Here is an 18,792-nt window from a genome sequence, read left to right as displayed (position 1 = left end):
TTCTCCTGACGGATACAAAGCAAAGGGACCTCGTTGTTGAAAGTCAAAGCACTCTGCGAACCTTGGCTTTTGCTGTAGCAGGCAACTGAGTGAATGTCAGGAAAATCCTACTAGGACAGCTGAACTTTATTTGGGGTTAATCAGAGTCTCTAACTAATGGCAGATGTGTACCCAAGAAGACTGAATGTTGTAATTAAATCAAAAAGGTGCTTCAACAAGGTATTAGTTTACGGGTATGGACACAAAGTATTAGTTTGAGGGTGTGCACACTTATGTAATCAGCGTATTGTAGGTTTTTTAATTTTTATATTTTTCTCCTAACAGATTTGTTTGTTTTTCCATTGAAATGTACAGGTTATAGGTCCCATTAAAGGTGGGAAAACATTTGAAATGATTTATTTTGGTCTCATTTTTTTTCTATCACAAAAACCTGGTATTTTAAACAGGGGTGTGTAAATTTTATATATATACACTGTATGAATGCATGTACTAATAAATGTGTATTTTGCATCTCTGTTTACATACCAAAGGCTCAGCATGAAAATGGTTCACGGAGGACCGTGAAGGAAGGAATGTTTTGGTTGTAGGTAATGCAGGTTTACCCACTGCCTGCTCTGACCACAGGAGCAAAAATCCAATTACTGTGCGTAAACCCTGCATTATTACCAAGAAAACAAAATATATGCTACAAATAAAAAAATATAATAAAAGCAATTGCTTAAAACAATGCTACCTCCCATTTAAAATCAGCAATTAGAGAAGATGGAATAAGGTTCATGTTGTACTGAGGTACACAACCAGAACCTTAATTGAATTCATGGGGTTCACGAAACAACTGATCTGTGGACAAACCCAGAAAATAAAGTTTACTGTCCATTGCTTGGTTTGTTTTCACAATTATTACTGAAAAAACAACCGTCATAGACAAGGGGGTTATTCGAAAAAAAAATTCAGCTCTAGTTGTCAAATATGCTAGATACACCACTACAATCTGGTAACGGTTTTGGATTTTAAATCTTAATAAAATTTGGTCTTTTACACATTGGGATAGAAGCGTTTTCTGACTTAATACTTGAAACTGATAAAGAAACTTCTTGACCTGCATAACAAATAGACACTTTTCCATGGAACAATTATTTGTTTTCTGTTTGTAACAATAACATTAAAAAAATTTACTTTGTCATTCAAAACTGGAGAACTGGAAGAAGACTATTTAAAAAAATGCACACATGCCGGGTCTGTGGGACACTATTAATAACACTGTGAAAGTTTGAAAGGAGAGAAACTTTATGGAACTGGAGGGTGGAGGTGGGAACAAGGTGAAACACTTGCCAAGTATTATTTTTGTGACTGGTCACAGAGGAGCATTAAGATACTCTGACCAGTCAAAATCATGACTCTTTTGTAGGGATTTCTCATCTAATTAATTCATGATTATGACAAGGTACACTATAAACAGTGTGGGGACAAAAGACGCAGCAAGAAGGTGTGTGCCTGAATGCAGGTGGTGTAAAAATGGGGAACATGTCTGGATGGACTGCCAACAGCAAACAGTAATTAATGAAGAAAGGGGAAGGAAATAAAACATACAAGAGGCTGGGGATGGGGTAATCTTCAACTGGGGAAAGAGTAAATACAAGAAAAAACATTTCCCCTAAACTTAAAAAGAAGGAAATGCAACACTTTAGAGTACTTTCAGCAAATGTGAACAGTATTAATACTGTAAAAAGGATAGGGATACTGGAATGTTGTGCTAAATGTGATGTAAATGTTATTCTGTTAGAGGGTGTAAGATTGCAGTCTTTCTTCATTTGTCAGGAAACAGAAACTCTAGGGTGGAAATATAATACTAGATGTAACGTTGGTAAAGAGGAATGTCAACTGATGTTGATTTGAGGAGGACAGAACATGTTTATAGATTTACAGCATTATATGTATATATAATTAGCAAGGAAAAAAGAAGGTTTCAAGAATAGATTATGTGGTGGTTAACATGAAAATAACTGCAGGGGACTAAATGTTATTTAAGGGGAAATTAACAGAAAGGGAAAGCTATAAAAGATCAACATATGGGAAGTGATAAAAATGGGGTAAATCAGTTGTGTAGGACAACAGTCAAACTTAAAGGAGGCACTTAGATCTGTAATTGCCCGTAACCACTTATTTGCTACTTCTTTTAAACACTTAATTTTGTAAACTGTCTTATTTGTAACAATATCATCCAAATTTCTCACCCCTCTATTATGCTCCATTTACCTTACCACCTCACAACATATGAACACAAACTCTATCCAGATCTCAAATGCCCAAAATCCCAAACTTCCACCACTCTTGCTCTTAAGAAGCTAAAACATTTTAATAGCACACTTTCACCTAAAGCCATACCCCCCAAATACCATCACTCTCTCAGATTCAGTTGCATTAGCCAAAAAAAAAAAAAAAAAAGTAATATCTTAAGCTTATAAATAAAATCCTGAAACTCATAACCAGACTGTACAACCTTACCAAAGATGGTGACATCCACCCTAACCCTGGCCCATCATCACTTGACAAACCTCACCCAAACCCTAACACTGCCCACCTTCTGACACTAGCGCTACGGCTAACAATCCTACCTACTTTACTCTGATAAATAATCACCCAAACTCTTTCCTGGCCTGCCATCTTAACATCAGAAGCCTAAATAATAAAATCCACTACCTCCATTCCCTCCTAGCTGTCCACTCCCCAGATATTCTCGGTCTTAATGAAACCTGGTTAAAATCAGCAACTAAAGACACTAGTAACTCCTCCAAGGTATAACATCCTTAGATTGGACAGGAAATCCAAGAAAGGTGGTGAGGCAGCTATATTAAAGTTCATCCTCACAGTCACTACTGACACCAAACAGCCTCCCCAAGTAAATAACACTGAAACTCATCACCAAACTACAAATAAAAATAAATGTAAATCTATTGTCAACATTTATTTACTCCCTGGAAAGTCAGCACCCTAGAACATATTCTGCACTGGCTAGCCTGCAATTATCCCCAAGAAACCATAGTCTTAGGCGACTTTAATATTGACTGGAATACCTGTTCCTCCGAAGCCCCCAGCAATCACATTAACCTTCATGGGTTTACTCAGACCATATCCTCTTCGACTAGGTACAGCCAAAACAAAGACAAAGGTAGTATCCTAGACTGGATCTTGATCAATGGTGACCCACGGCTGCACTATTCAGGCACACTACCTGATGACCCAAGTGATCATTGTCTTACCTATATCATCAGGTACAAAGCTGAGAACATCTACCTCCACACCTATAAAGTGATACGTAACAAAAATAAAATAAATAAATAAATAAAACTAAACTATACGCACCATCTGTGTCAAAACTAGAACTGTCCCATGGCTAACTAGACTTACGAAAACCAAAATAACTCATAGAAATAAGGCATGGGCCACTTGGCATACTACTAGAGACCCAATAGATCTCGTCAGATACAGTCAACTAAGGAAGGACACTAAAAAAATCCATCAGCATTCCCCATATAATTGTTCAAGTTTCCCAGTACAACTATAAAATCCATAGGTGATGCCCTACAGAACATGACATTGGTCTCCAAAAAGGCTAAATCCTCAGAACATTTTTTGTATGTGCATAAAGAGAAAATCTTTTCCTCCAGCAACTCACCCTTACATTAAATGACCTTCTCATTTATTGGCACACACTCCAAACAAATGGCACCCAGCTGGGAGGTTGTAACTATTACCACAAATGCCTTCAGGCCTCTCCCAAGAGTCAACTCCAAAAGAGAAGTTTGATCACCCCCTCCCCTGAGAAGTCTGTTCCAAAAAGTTATGCCATACATATGTACACAGAACCAAGGCCAGCTAAATCTAGTTGGCATTTTTCAACCTCCCACTGAAGATATTTTTCTACTGCTATAACCAAAAATAAAGTGGTGTAAACTGCCCAAAAACTCCAAAAGCAAGGTGCAGAAACGGAGATGATGTACAATCCACTATAGAGCTTTATTCAACCACCAAATCCACAAACAGTATGAAACAGAACGAAAAACGAACACTTGAAAATGCATAAACGCCTTATATATTCCACCATGCGTTTTCATCTCATACATAGACTTCATCAGATGACCAGCCTGTTTCAGGAGGACCAATATTTAAATACAACCAATTAATCAGTTTATTATACAATTAAGTAATCTACCAATAAGTTATAAAAGTACTTAAGACCATAATTATACCCATACTTCAAAAAAGCTTGCTAAAATTTATCAAATTAACATTATAGTTCTTTATACTTCTCAAATTAAAACCCATTAAATAATATTATAAAATCTTCAAAAAAGTCATTATTTAAAAAAAAGTAGTTTCTAATATAAAAGTATAAATAAATACAGGATATTCATTTTGTGCAGACCTGTGCCCTCTAGTGGCTATGTTTAGGTTATATTTCATATCCCTTTATGGGATTAATTATGATCTTAAGTACTTTTATAACTTATTGGTAGATTACTTAATTGTATAATAAACTGATTAATTGGTTGTATTTAAATATTGGTCCGCCTGAAACAGGCTGGTCATCTGATGAAGTCTATGTATGAGACGAAAATGCATGGTGGAATATCCAAGGCGTTTATGTATTTTCAAGTGTTCGTTTTTTGTTCTGTTTCGTACCGTTTGTGGATTTGGTGGTTGAATAAAGCTCTATAGTGGATTGTACATCATCTCCATTTCTGCACCTTGCTTTTGGAGTTTTTGGTCATTTTGGGCAGTTTACACCACTTTATTTTTGGTTATTGGTACTTTGAGTGGCGAGAAGATGGAGACGCAACCACTTCCTGATCCCAGAGGGCAGGATGAACTGGGCCAATCGCAGAAATTGATTGGCCAGCTTACTGAATTGATAGATTTACTTACCCCACTCAGCCAATCCCTGGTGGGGATTTACGGAAACCTAGCTCAGCGTCATAAGCCAGGAATCGAAGGGTTATTTATACAGGACGAAAATCCAAGGGAGCTTATTGGTGTAGTACATGGCGTCGGCGACCCTGGAGAGGAAAATGGTGAGACCTTTAATCCAGCTACTACTCCGAACATCTTTAAAGTGGGCGAAAATGGAGTTAGTTCCAATAACAGCAGAAATACTGGGCAGAGATCAAAGGCACCAGATGCTAGAGCTATGGCGACAGGTACTGTCAAAACTAAAGTTTTTAAAGATATGAAGGACTGGTTACGGACTAAATATTCATTTAAACTTGATCACTCTAACAACAAACAGTATGTTTCTGGCGACTCATATAGAAGTAAATGTGATAAACTTTACAAATTAATGCATAAATATCGAACATTAGAGATTGAAAACGAATACTTAAAAGAATGTATCTCTAGGGAAATTGTACCTAAAGGCCTACGGGTATATAAATTTCCCAATAATGTTTTGGTTGGTTCTACTTTTTACAATGAACTCATTGAAGTGTTTAATAAATGTGGTTTAGATGTATTAAGATTAATCATTAGGGAAAATGTTAGGAATCAGGATTTAATCCAAAAGGACATAGATGAGTTAGACCAGCAGGTAAAGGAGGATTTAATGTTTACTATTAAGGAGGAGAAAGAAAAATATTATTCCATTAGAAACGATATAGACAACAAATGTGATGATTTAGTTTACAGAAAAATGAAAAAGTTGGAGAGGGATATTAAGGCATATAATAGCAACAATAGTTACCCCATACCTCCACAGAAGTATTCTAAACAAACTTTTGACAGACACAATCTTAATGAACCTATGATGGAAAACAAAAGGAATGAAGAACATTTTTATGATGATGAACAGGAATATGATCAAGATTATCCCCCTCTAAAGAGATCTGAAAGACTGATGAATAAACAAAGCTTACAAGAGACAAATTTTCAGGGGGGGGGATTCTAAGGAATACTCACCTAACCCACCCCCACCATATCCCCTACTGATATTCTTGTGGAAGGGGTCAGGAATACGTACAATAATTATTCTATATACAATTTTAGCAATTTAAATATAGCAAAGGAACATTTTGGATTTTTTTCTAAGGGGTTGAAGTTCATTCCCTATAAAAGGGTGATATGACTAGAAGCCTACTAGATATTAAGATGTTCCTGAGAAAAGTTAATTTAAATATCATGTTCCCAGTTAAAGAAGTAAACAATAATACTGAATTAAAATGGAAAAGTACTTATAATCCCCCCTTACATCCCCAGTTAAGAAATTTAGAAAGGGTGTTAGAAAAGGAAATAAGAAAAGAACAGACTAAGGTGGGGTATAAAGGAAACTTAAGTAGAAAAGAGAGAGAAATAATGTATGAAGTTAAGGACAATAAAAATATTAGGGTAATGAAACCAGATAAAGGAGGAGGAATGGTGCTTATGGACAACATATTATATGAGAGCAAGATGAACACATTATTATGGAATGAAACAAAATATTGTAATGTGTCTTTAAATGAGATTAATATAGCTTATAATAAAATAGATGTGAGTATAAATAATATGTTGTATGAGAAATTGATTGATTATAATACTTATGTATTTGAAAGTAGATAAACCCAAAACCCCCACTATATTTGGTATACCCAAGATACATAAATGTGAAAGTGACCCCCCACTTAGACCTAATGTATCTGCAGAGGGATCTAAAACCTATGCATTGGCTAAATATGTAGATAAAAAATTTAAAAAATTATGGCTACATAGGAATACAATATCAATGGATTCCTGGGATCTTTTAAAAGAATTTTCTAACAAGTTATATCATGATAATCTTCTTTTTGTAACCATAGACATCACTGATTTGTTTTCTTCCATTCCCCACAAGGAGGAGATGGAAATGTTGGAGGAGATTGTGTAGGAGGACAAAATATTAACACAGGATGAGAAACTAGTAAACATATGGTTGATGGATTTGATTTTAAAGAATAGTTTTATTTATTTTAATGGTGAATTTTATCAACAAATTCAGGGGGTAGCAATGGGAGCTGCCTGTACTCCTACATACGTGAACTTGGTCCTTGCTAAATGGGAGGAGAAATATATTTTTAATACTGAATTTGAAAAATGTTGGTCTTTATATCGTAGGGTTTTGGACGACATAGTATTTTTTTGGACAGCTGGAAAAGATAAATTAGAGGAATTTATAATGTATACAAGTAATACAACTAATTTGTTGAGGTTTACATATAAAATTTCTGACATTAGCCTGCAATATTTGGACATTGAGGTATATAAAGTAGGTACACATTTTGAAACTAAAATATATAGAAAACCAACTTTCTGCAATTCCTTCTTGCATTTTGAAAGTGCACACCCTTTACATTGTAAGAAAAACATTGTGAAGGGACAATTTGTAAGGGGTTGCCGTATGACAAGTTCGGAAAGTGATTTTCTTAAGGAGTGTGAGTTACTACAGAACATGTTTTTAGAGAGGGGCTACCCTCTGAATTTCATTACCCAAATAAAGGAAGAAGTGGAAAAAGGGAGAATTAACAAATTTAAACCCATACTAGGATGTAAATAATACAGTAATATTTTTATCAAAGAAAAGGCTAGAGAGGATTTTAATCAGGCCTTAATACTAGAATACAATGTTTTAAATAGTAATGTTAAAAAGATTTTTTTAAGGGAATGGGAGAGATTTGTTTCCCTCTCGGACATAGAAGATTTGTCCAATATACCACAAAAGGTGATCTATAAGAATTCCCACTGTATCAGAACTATTTTAGAGAACAAACAAGTAGGTAGTAATAACAGGGGTAAGAAGGGAACATGTAAATGTGGCCATTGTACCCAAGGTATATATATTTTAAATTTAGAAAATTACTACCTGGAAAGTAGAAAAAAAAGTGGATAAATAGCTCTGAATATTACAATTGTGAGACTAAGGGAATTATATATTTAGCTATTTGCAGGATGTGTGTCCTATGTAGGAAAGACAGAAAGGAAATTAAAAAGAAGGATCTATGAACATAGTTATGAAATTTCAGTGGGAAAGGAAACTAATGCTCTTTTTAAACATACTAGGACCTGTTCAGATGCTAGTTTTGGTTTTATGGTCTTAGAACAAATTAAAAATGATATTAGGGGGGGTCCTTGGGAAGATAAAATAGAATACAGGGAGCTATGGTGGCAGATAACCCTAGAAGCAAGTGACCCCCCAGGTTTAAACGACTATATCTCTATTAAACCTTTGTTAAAGCTAAGATCTGACAAGCTCTAAAGGGATATGAAATATAACCTAAACATAGCCACTAGAGGGCAAAGGTCTGCACAAAATGAATATCCTGTATTTTATTTATACTTTTATATTAGAAACTACTTTTTTTAAAAAATGACTTTTTTTAAATAATGACTTTTTTGAAGATTTTATAATAATATTATTTAATGGGTTTTAATTTGAGAAGTATAAAGAACTATAATGTTGATTTGATAAATTTTAGCAAGCTTTTTTGAAGTATGGGTATAATTATGGTCTTAAGTACTTTTTATAACTTATTGGTAGATTACTTAATTGTATAATAAACTGATTAATTGGTTGTATTTAAATATTGGTCCTTAAATATTGGTCCTCCTGAAACAGGCTGGTCATCTGATGAAGTCTATGTATGAGACGAAAATGCATGGTGGAATATCTAAGGCGTTTATGTATTTTCAAGTGTTTGTTTTTCGTTCTGTTTGTGGATTTGGTGGTTGAATAAAGCTCTATAGTGGATTGTACATCATCTCCGTTTCTGCACCTTGCTTTTGGAGTTTCTACTGCTATATCTTTGCTGCAAAAAAGTTTAAATCACTATAAACAAAGTCTCATTCATTTTAGCAGCATGGAAGTCCATCTATGCGGCACCTCATCATAAAAGGGTTCTTATCCAGGAAAAATGAGATCATTGTTCCCGTCTACTCGACACTCAGACCCATTATAGAGTACAATGCTCCTTTTGGAATGTACCTCAAGATATCTGCAGCAGCTGAAAAGGCCACAGAAGTACATCACAAAGAGGATTACTGGCCTCAAACAAATGCCCTACACTGACCATCTCAAAAAACTCCAGCTTTACTCCGTAGCATATCGCCTACTCCAAGGTGATCTCTGCCTAACATATAAAGCTATGTCAAACCCAGAGCTGTTGGACATGCCACACCTAAAGAAATCCCAATCCTTCCGAGCTACACACTCTAGGGACCTAAACCTTGTCACCACAATAAACCAGACATGCTGGAGGGAAGCAAAGTTCTTCATTAGCACTCTTCAAGAAAAATCTTGATGAGTGGATAGGAAATACACCCCGGGGATCACTTGTGTCTCTGCTCGACAGTGGCACAGGAAAACAACTTTATTGTGTGGCGTAAGCCAGGGAACCTTGTTGGCTAGGCTTATGTAGGCCCTTGGGCCAATAGCCTAGTACCTACCTATGAACCTATGCACTTATTGTTGAATTCAAGAGTGAGATAATCTCCACTTCTTACCCTTACTGATACAGCACCCCCCGCGCTGCAAACATGCCATTAAAAAAATTGCTGCATATAAATATTTAGTGGAGTCTTTTAATCAGATGACTATACTTAAACACAGTAAAAAGTAGTGGGTAGGCAAACTACGGAAGTAAAATGTTGCGAGGAAGAACAAACCCAATAAGTATATCTGCCAACAAAATAAGAGGAAACGCAGTGTATACAGCTAAAACAGCCAAGATGTTTATTAAAACAACTCACAATAACACTTGATCACGTAAATACAATCCTAGGTTAAGCGCTTTCACCTAACTCATGTAGGCTTCTTCAGAACCTCAACCAACTACAACCAGCTGGGCAACCCAGGAAGGAAACTATGCAAAGATACAGGGTGAGCCAGTTAAATTTCCTAAAGCACTCATAATGCATTTGAAACTAAGACAAAATATTTCACTGCCTGTAAAAATGCTACATAAAATGTGTGGAAGGGAAAAGGCTTCCATTAAACTATCATAAAAAAATGTAACACTACCCTAAACATTTTTAACGCTGCAAACAGAAATAAAAATTGGAAAGTTTAAATAGGAAGTGGCTTACATTGCTTTTACGTGATCTTGGTGAAACATTGTTTTGGCTTCAGTACTAGTACAACTGGAAATCCACAAGTGTAAATAACTCTGAACCTAAAACTCTTCATTCTACACATTACACGTGGACCGTAATTCAGTAAGATAAACAGGTATCTAAAAGTAATTTAGAAAATAAACCGTAAGACAGTACTGTCACGTTCGAGTAAACATTAATTAATAGCACTAATAAGCTTCTTCCACGACTTTGCATCTGTTTAATTTAGGGGAAGTAGCCCTACTCTCTTAACACCCTTAAGTAAGATCACCTCAATTCCGGAAGTTGCAATGGTTTCAGAAAAAAAGTGGGTCATTATCTGCAAACATGACAAACAAAAACTCCTCCATCTCAACATGTAACTAAGAAACCAGGCCTCGCATAGCTTTCAGAATAGATCTGAAATCTCAGATGTACTGTATAAGAATCAACAAGTTTCACATCTGATATAATGACATATGCACTATTACTACTCACAAAAACACATTAGTCAAGACAAGTAACACAACTTGGTACATACTAACCAGATGGCAAAGCAGCCACAATGAAGCGCAACCAACAACCGTTTTGCACAGGACTATCTTCGTAGGACAGAGGAAAAATAACTGGCCAAAGAAAATGATGTACAGTTAACTAACAACATATTTTAGCTTGTGTTTAAGACAGCCTAAAATGAATAAATCACATTACCTTCTCTCGTTTGTCCCAACTGTACTGCTTTGGTGCCTCATCATTAACTGCACTGGATGTAGTAACCTGTTCTTTCTCGTTTTTCCCTTTCGATTTTTTAGAAAACAAACATCCCATTTTTAGATGCCTTGTTAACTAATGTTCCACCATAAATAATTAAATAAAAAATCTCCTAGTACCATATAAACAGCTTTCACGGTGACTTAGTAAACCCACCTCCCACTTTCTTTAGCCCTAAACGGCAAGCTCTCTTCCTGTTGCCCCACCTACTACTGTTGCTAATGCACGCCTGGTATAACGCTAATCGCAAAGGACCAATTATTGCAGACCCCGCCTACAATCCTCTGATTGTAGACACATCCCTCGATTACATAGGACCAATAGGGATAGACCTCGCCTACACTTCTCCGATTGTTGACACGTTCCGCAATTACGGCGAACCAATCAGAGGAGAATGAATGATACCACCCCCACCTTCAAAGAGTAAAAAATGACATATCCTTGGCTTCTTATGTAGTGTGTAATTCGGTCTTCGGAACGAACCTGAACAACACGATGAAGTTATTGTGGATAGGTTCTGTGAATAAAAAAGGGAATTCACGCGAGGTGGGATGCTTAATTACAAAGTATGTGTTCCTTAGACAAAACACTAGGTATAAAAGCCCTAATGTAAAAACAATAAACTGACATATGAGTGGCACCTAAGTTTAAAATCAAGCACGATACAAAAATACCCGTTTTCGACGAAAATAGTTATTAAACAAAACGTATTTATAATAACTTATTTTATTAAAGTGCACTACAGGACTGGAGTTTCACAGACAGACAGGTGTTGGGACCTTCTCTTTGCAGTTGAGCCTTTTCCAGCACTTTTAGTCTCCAGAATACATCCTGCCATTTTCAGGTAAATAAGCCATACCTCGTGTAATACAAACACCCTTTGCCTCGGGTAGGCACACCTCCGTCAACATACCACACCCAGAACCACTGATTTTAAAATGGAAAAAAATGTTTGAAAGATGGCTCCAGCCAGTTAAAGGAGTGATCACACTGAAGTGTTCAGTTAATGTCGTTACTTGCAGACTTTGCAGTTTTATTATATGATTACTCCAATTTCGATAATAAAGAGGTTCGTAGATTACTAAAAAACTGATGTGCCGTAGAGACACTAGGAAGTACATAGGTCTGAGCTAGAGCATTATGCTCATATTGTTATAAAATACAGCAGTAAAACTGAGTCACCTATTAATAAAGTCAGCGAGAACAAGGAACCTAAACAAGAAAAACTGTATATAATATATACCACCCACAATTAAATAGATAATAGTAAGCAAGTGCAGTATTAAAACACACAGCAAGCGTATTTTACCAGTTTGTTGTTAGCTTTTTGAACTGCACATTGGGTGTGCTGATTGAATTTTAATCTATGGTCTACTTTTGCTGCTACTAGTTTTGCATTTTGTATTAACACAGTTATAGCATTATTGACTGAAAATATAATAAAATGTGTATAGTTTAATTGTTAGGTTAGAGGGAAAAGTACCATTAGTTTGCATTTTATTTGTATTTAGTAGTTTAACTTGATCCAGTCAGTTTTCAATTTTTGCAAAAGAGTACTGCAGCCTGCTGCAAGTCAACTTGAAGCTGCTTGATTGAAGAGACATCACATATTAGTGTAGAGTCATCTGTATATTGGATTAGTAATGCTGGGTGACAGAATGTATGCATTTTATGTATAAATATATTAAAATGCAATGGTCCTAATGTAGAACCTTAAGGCACACCCAACGCTATTTGTTATGGAACTGCCAGCTCATCAGCACAGCATACACACTGTGTTCTATTGCTGAAATAACTTAAAATAAATTGATTGCATTGTTTGTGAGGACCAGCTATTTGAGAACAGCTGAAAGTACAGGGAATGTAACAATTTTGCCTTGATTTCACCTGTACAATTATAGTTTACTATAGTTAATCATGCTTATGTGCTGTGGTCTGGCCTAACTCCATAGTGTTGTAGAAAGTAACTTCTCTGTTATGTGCTTGATCAAGTATATGTGAACACATTTTAAGTATTTTAAAGAAAGGGGGCAGAATAACTATAGATCTGTAGTTTGCTAGTTCAAGTGATTTACCTCCTTTATGTAAGGGGATAACAGGATTGTTTTTATAGTGTGGAACACATATGTGCATTATAATGTATCACAATATTGACATAAAGACTGCAAACGCAATATTACTACCATAAAGAAGGCTTTTTAAAGAACTATTTTAATGTAACATATTTACGACATATACACAGAAAAGAAAAAATTCAGCATCACATACTGTAAATCACATCACATACTGCCCAGAAAACCACAGTGAAAAACTTCTCTAAAGCAAATTTCACACTCCTCAAAACCGAGGTGGAATCCTTCAAAGCCCCCGGGCCTGTGGAAAATATGGCCCAGAACGCAGAATCCTTTCTAAACGCATTCTATGAACACCTTCAGGAATGCATGGATCATGCGATCCCAAATAAAACCAAGACCCAATCCTCCAAAGGCAAACGTCCTGTCTGGTGGACCTCAGCCATAAACAAACTATACAATAGAAGGAGGAAGCTACTAAATGACAGAGCAAAATCCCTAAAAGGGAAGGCATCACTGATCAGTATTAGCAAAAAACTACGGGCACACATAAAATTGTCTAAGGCCAGCTTCGAGAGAAAAATTGCACAGGACACTAAGGATAATCACAAGGCTTTCTTTAGTTATGTTAGGAACCTGGGTGGTAATTCCCAGATATGCTCAGAATTAGTCCAAAATGACAAAAAATACACCGAACCCACAGACATTGCCAACATCCTAGCTGACAAGTTCAGCGCAAACTTCTCCCCACCAAAAGGGAAATATCTATCCCAGCAGAGTGCTGCCCCCCCTGACATCTCAGATGCTCAGGTAAGAGCCACCCTCTCCAAAGCAAAAACACAGCATCAATGGGACCAGATGGTGTCCCGGCTCGCCCCTACATGAACTCCAAGAAGAGCTAAACCCAAACATAAAACTACTGTTCAATCTCAGCCTTACTACAGGATATGTGCCCAAAGAGTGGCGTACAGCAACAGTGGTCCCTCTCCATAAAGGTGGTGCCTCAACGGATCCTGGAAACTATCGCCCCATAAGCCTGACTAGCTTGGTCTGCAAAGCTATGGAAAGGATCATCATGGACCTCATAAATAAAGATATTGGGGACCTACAAACACTGGATCCTACCCAGTTCGGCTTTGTTAAGGGCAGATCCTGCCTCTTAAACCTGGTTGATTTCTTTGAAACAGTCACCAAGGCCATTGACGAGGGGAAGGTGGTCCACACAGCCTGCCTGGACCTCGCAAAAGCCTTCGATACAATACCCCACTCGGGCATTATAGATAAGCTCACCAGCTTCAATATAAATCCCTATGTCACTAGATGGATTGCAAACTGGCTCAAGGACAGAACCCACATGGTTAGAATTGCTGGAGCCATGTCAGACTCCAAACCAGTTACAAGTGGTGTCCCACAAGGCTCAGTCCTGGGACCTCTCTTGTTCGGTATATATTTCTCGGAGGTACAGGCCAACACAGAAGGACTGTGGCTGACCAAGTTCGCAGATGACTGCAAACTGGGCGCCATAATTGACTCTCCAGTCGACACAAGCATCCTCCAAAAGGGCCTCATAGAAACAGACAACTGGTGCCAGAGTCATGGCCTCAAGCTAAATGCCAAAAAGTGTATAGTCGTCCCCTTTGGCAAAAACAAAGTGCCCACAAGTTACCACATAGGTGGTAATCCATTAAGGACAGAAGAAGTAATTAGGGACCTGGGGACCCAAGTTGATAGCAATCTCTCATTTGACAACCACGTGGCCAAAGTGGTTAGAAAAACATTTTATATAGCCCACCTAATCATGAAGGGATTCACATCTAGATCAGGGGACGTCATCGTGCCTCTTTACTCATCCCTCATCAGGCCCATAATTGAGTACAATGCCCCTTTTGGGATGTACCTTACCAGACACCTGCAGCAACTGGAAAGACCCCAAAAGTACCTCACCAAGAGGATCAAAGGGCTCAAACAGATGCCATATGCTGCCCGGTTAAAGAAACGCCAGCTCTACTCAGTGGCATACCGCCTGTTCAGAGGCGATCTGTGCCTGACGTATAAAGCCATGTCCAACCCGGAATTAATGGACATGCTGCACCTCAGAAAATCCAAATCCCATCGAGCTACGCGCTTGAGAGACTTGAACCTCAGCACTGAAATAAATAGGACATGCTGGTGGGACAGATTCATAACCCAGAGGCTCCCTTCACTCTGGAATAAAATCCCAGTCCAGGTTAGGCAGAGTCCCTCAATGACTCTCTTTAAGAGGAATCTTGATGAGTGGATGGGAGATCGTAGGTTTACCCCGGGTATCACTTCTGTGTCACTGTTAGACAGAGGCACAGTATACTAACCTCAAAAAAGGGCATAGCAAAATAAATTTAAAATGGGTGGCGAAAGCCAAACACATTCAGGCTAGGCTTATAAATGCCCTAGGGCAGATAGCCTAGTATGAACCTATGAACCTATAATACAATGTTAGGACTACATTGAATCATCAAGGTAATCTTATATAATTGCCACATTAAGACTCTTAGTATTATAGAAATATTTCAAGGCTATCCCAGCCACTAAAAGTCTTAGTATAATTTATAGATATTATTCTGATCACTTCTTTTTCAGTTTTACATAGTATTGCTGTTAAATTTAAAAATTCTTTGAATGCAGGTACTGAATTCAATTTCCAGTTTCTTGTAATAACTTTCTAGCTACTGCAGAGACATTTTTGTTTGGCTTTTACAGACAAAGCAAGTGGAGCATTCATTAGTAATACTGATCTAATTCTTCTTCTTCTTCTTCTTCTTTTGGCTTTTCCCAGTTAGGGGTCGCCACAGCGGATAACCTTGTCCGCACATTGAATGGCAGTGGAGTTTTACAGTGTCGAGTTGCCAGCCCGGCGCCCAACCTTCCACAGAAGGCACACTCACACGCACACCTAGGGCCAATTTAGAGTGTCCAATCCACCTGCAGCATGTCTTTGGGATGTGGGAGGAAACCGGAGCACCCGGAGGAAACCCACGCGACCACAGGGAGGACATGCAGACTCCGCACAGAAGGCACCACAGCCAAGGATCGAACCGGAGAACCTCTTGCTGTGAGGCAGCAATGCTAACCACTGCACCACCGTGGCCGCCCAGTAATACTGATCTAATTAAAGAACAATTATCAGATCATAAAAAAATCATACTTATCTATTTCCAATATACATTTAATTTTCCACAATCCCTAAACAGGCATGTCCAGTCAGATTTTGCATTTTTACTACATCTCCAGCAGACTGAATAAGTCATTTTACTAAACTTAGAGATTTTATAGAGAGTAACATTCTGTGTATATAGTTCCACATGAAAACTTTCCAGTATAAATCTGAAGAAGTTTAACTAACTGATTTCAGAAATAAGGTTTTATTCTTGCCATCTATCGAGTCACTCAATTCACTATTACGTAAAAAGTTCCAGAGTTTTGCATCAAAATTATTATTATTATTATTATTATTATTTATAATTTACTTATATAACTTATACAAACTTCTTTTGTAGGTCAATTCGATGATAGCATTCATATATACATATAATGGGGGAATAGTGTTCTGTTCCTCTTCACTCATATTATCTTCAGATTCATTTAATGTCTTACTGATGGATAATATTAACTGATTAACAGATTCATCCAACTTATAATCTTTAATTAAATATTCTGGTGATATAGTTCTTCCTTTTTCAAAGCAATCAGACCATTATACTAATCCATTCGTGTTTAATAAATTCATTTTAAGATTGCTGTGGGTCTCCTTAAATCTAGAGGTGTGTGCAATGGGGAAAAATCACAAACATTCCCATTTTGATATTAATGGAGTTTTAAAAACACATTTCTTAACTGTTTTAAGAATCAATTTCATATATGTAGAGTCTAAAGATTGAAATTAATTTCCTTCTAAGGTAAAATTTGTTAACCAGATGAAATGATTGTTATATATTTCTAATTTTTCATATTTGATAAAGTTATAAGAATTTAGTAAAATCTGCTCCTGAATGGTTTTCCATTGACTAGTATAAGCTGAGTCTATCCAGAGTATAATAGACTTAAAATTTTCAGCAATAGAATAAGATTCTATATCTTGGAAGTTAATACCGCCATATTCCCGTAATCTTATATGATTTCTATGAGCAATTCTTGGCTTTTTTTAGGATTACCATAAGAATGAAGTTAACATTTTTTTTCCATTTTTGTCAAGTATTAAAGCTATTGAATGCAATATGTATATAATCTTCTGTAATATAATTATTTTAATAAGTACTAACATATTCTCAAAAGTAAAAAAAAAAAACTTTAAATTTTTTATTAAGAAGTAATATTTCTTCAATTTCTTTTTCAAAATTATTATTAATAATCTTACTCATATCTTGAAAGATTTTTATTCCTAAATATTTTAGGTCTTTTTCTTCAAAATTATATTTATATTTAAACCTAATATCTAGTAACTGATTTAACACTAAAGCTTCAGTTTTATTATTATTAAATTTCAGCAGTGATACTTCATGAAACTTTTTAAGTCCTTATCTCTTTCTTCAGTTAAATAATTTAAATCTCCTATAGTTAGTAAAATATCATCTGCAGACAGCTGTATTTTAGATTGACAATACTTGTTAATTGGGACTCCATCATTTTTTTCATTGCTTCTTACACTATTAGCTAAGGGTTTGATAACTAATGCAAATAGAGAGAACAAGGGACACCCTTACTTTGTGCCTTTGTTTAAAGTGAATCATTGAGAAACATAAGATCCAATTTTAGCATATGCTTTGTAGTATTTATACAGGTTTTTAATACTCTAATAAAATGTTCTGGAAATGCAAATGCTTCTAAAGTTTTAAACAAGTAGTTCCAATCTACAGAATCAAAAGCTCTCTCAATATCTAAGCTAATAAGAGCCAATTTCTTGTGCATTCATTTTGCTAAATGTAAGATAGCCACTACTATTTTTATATTGTCATGCAGTAATCTGTACATCCTGTTTGATCTTTATCAATTAATTTATCTCCTATATATCTTTATCTTGTGGTAAAGATAGAAGTAAATATTTTATATTCTGCAGTTAATAATGAAGTAGGTCTATATGAGGAAACAAACTCATTATCCTTTCCTTGGTTAGGTACAGGTGAGCTTAGAGATAATTTCCATGAGGGAGGAATTATTTTGTCACACTGAATTATCCTGAAAATGTCACTCAGTAATTCTGAAATATTTAATGGAAGCAGACTTTATAATTCCATACTTAAATCACCCAGCCCTAGAGCTTTACCATTTTTCCCTTTGTTGAAGCTTCTTTAACTTCTATTAGGGTAATACGCTTATTCAACAGAGATATTTGTTGGTCATTAAATGTATTAGTATCATTTTTCTTTAAATACGTGTTTATTTTTTAATCATCAAGATTATTTTTTATCTTTATTAAGAGCCCTATGGATTTAAAAAAAAATATATTAAATGTTTCTTATATGCCTGAATTAATGTTATTATTGTGAGAATTTTGGATAATATTGATTTGTGCCTTTTTGCTTAATATCGTATTTCTATTAACTAATCTATGTAGATTTTCTGAAGTCATCTCATAACCGTGCAGTTTTATTTTTCTAAAGCTATCCCCGGTTTATGTATTAAAACTGTTTGGTATTTTTTCGTTAACTGTTTAATGACTTAATGACTTCATTATCATCTAAGAGTAATGAGTGAAGAACAATGACTTATCGTCTTAAAACTGTTTGGTATTTTGTGGTTATTTTTTTAATGACTATAGTATCGTCTAATTTCTTTGTTTGTTGTTCAAACATCTCTTTGTGTATTTCATCTTGTATTTCTAGCA

General features: G+C 36.0%; 1 protein-coding gene across 1 annotated transcript in view; it reads right to left on the bottom strand.

Annotated features, from left to right (window-relative positions):
• Positions 1 to 11,105, bottom strand: part of RP2 (RP2 activator of ARL3 GTPase) — a 499,618-nt gene extending 488,513 nt beyond the window's left edge. The window contains exon 1 of the mRNA XM_044072074.1: positions 10,804 to 11,105. Coding sequence (XP_043928009.1) covers positions 10,804 to 10,920 — 117 coding nt within the window. The 5' untranslated portion in view covers positions 10,921 to 11,105. The remainder of the gene's footprint in view (positions 1 to 10,803) is intronic.
• Positions 11,106 to 18,792: the final 7,687 nt, after the last annotated feature.

Source organism: Protopterus annectens, chromosome 5.part0, assembly GCF_019279795.1.
Source record: "Protopterus annectens isolate FY-2018-M chromosome 5.part0, PAN1.0, whole genome shotgun sequence".
NCBI classification, from domain to species: Eukaryota; Metazoa; Chordata; order Ceratodontiformes; family Protopteridae; genus Protopterus; species Protopterus annectens.
This window is presented reverse-complemented; position numbering and strand designations above follow the sequence as displayed.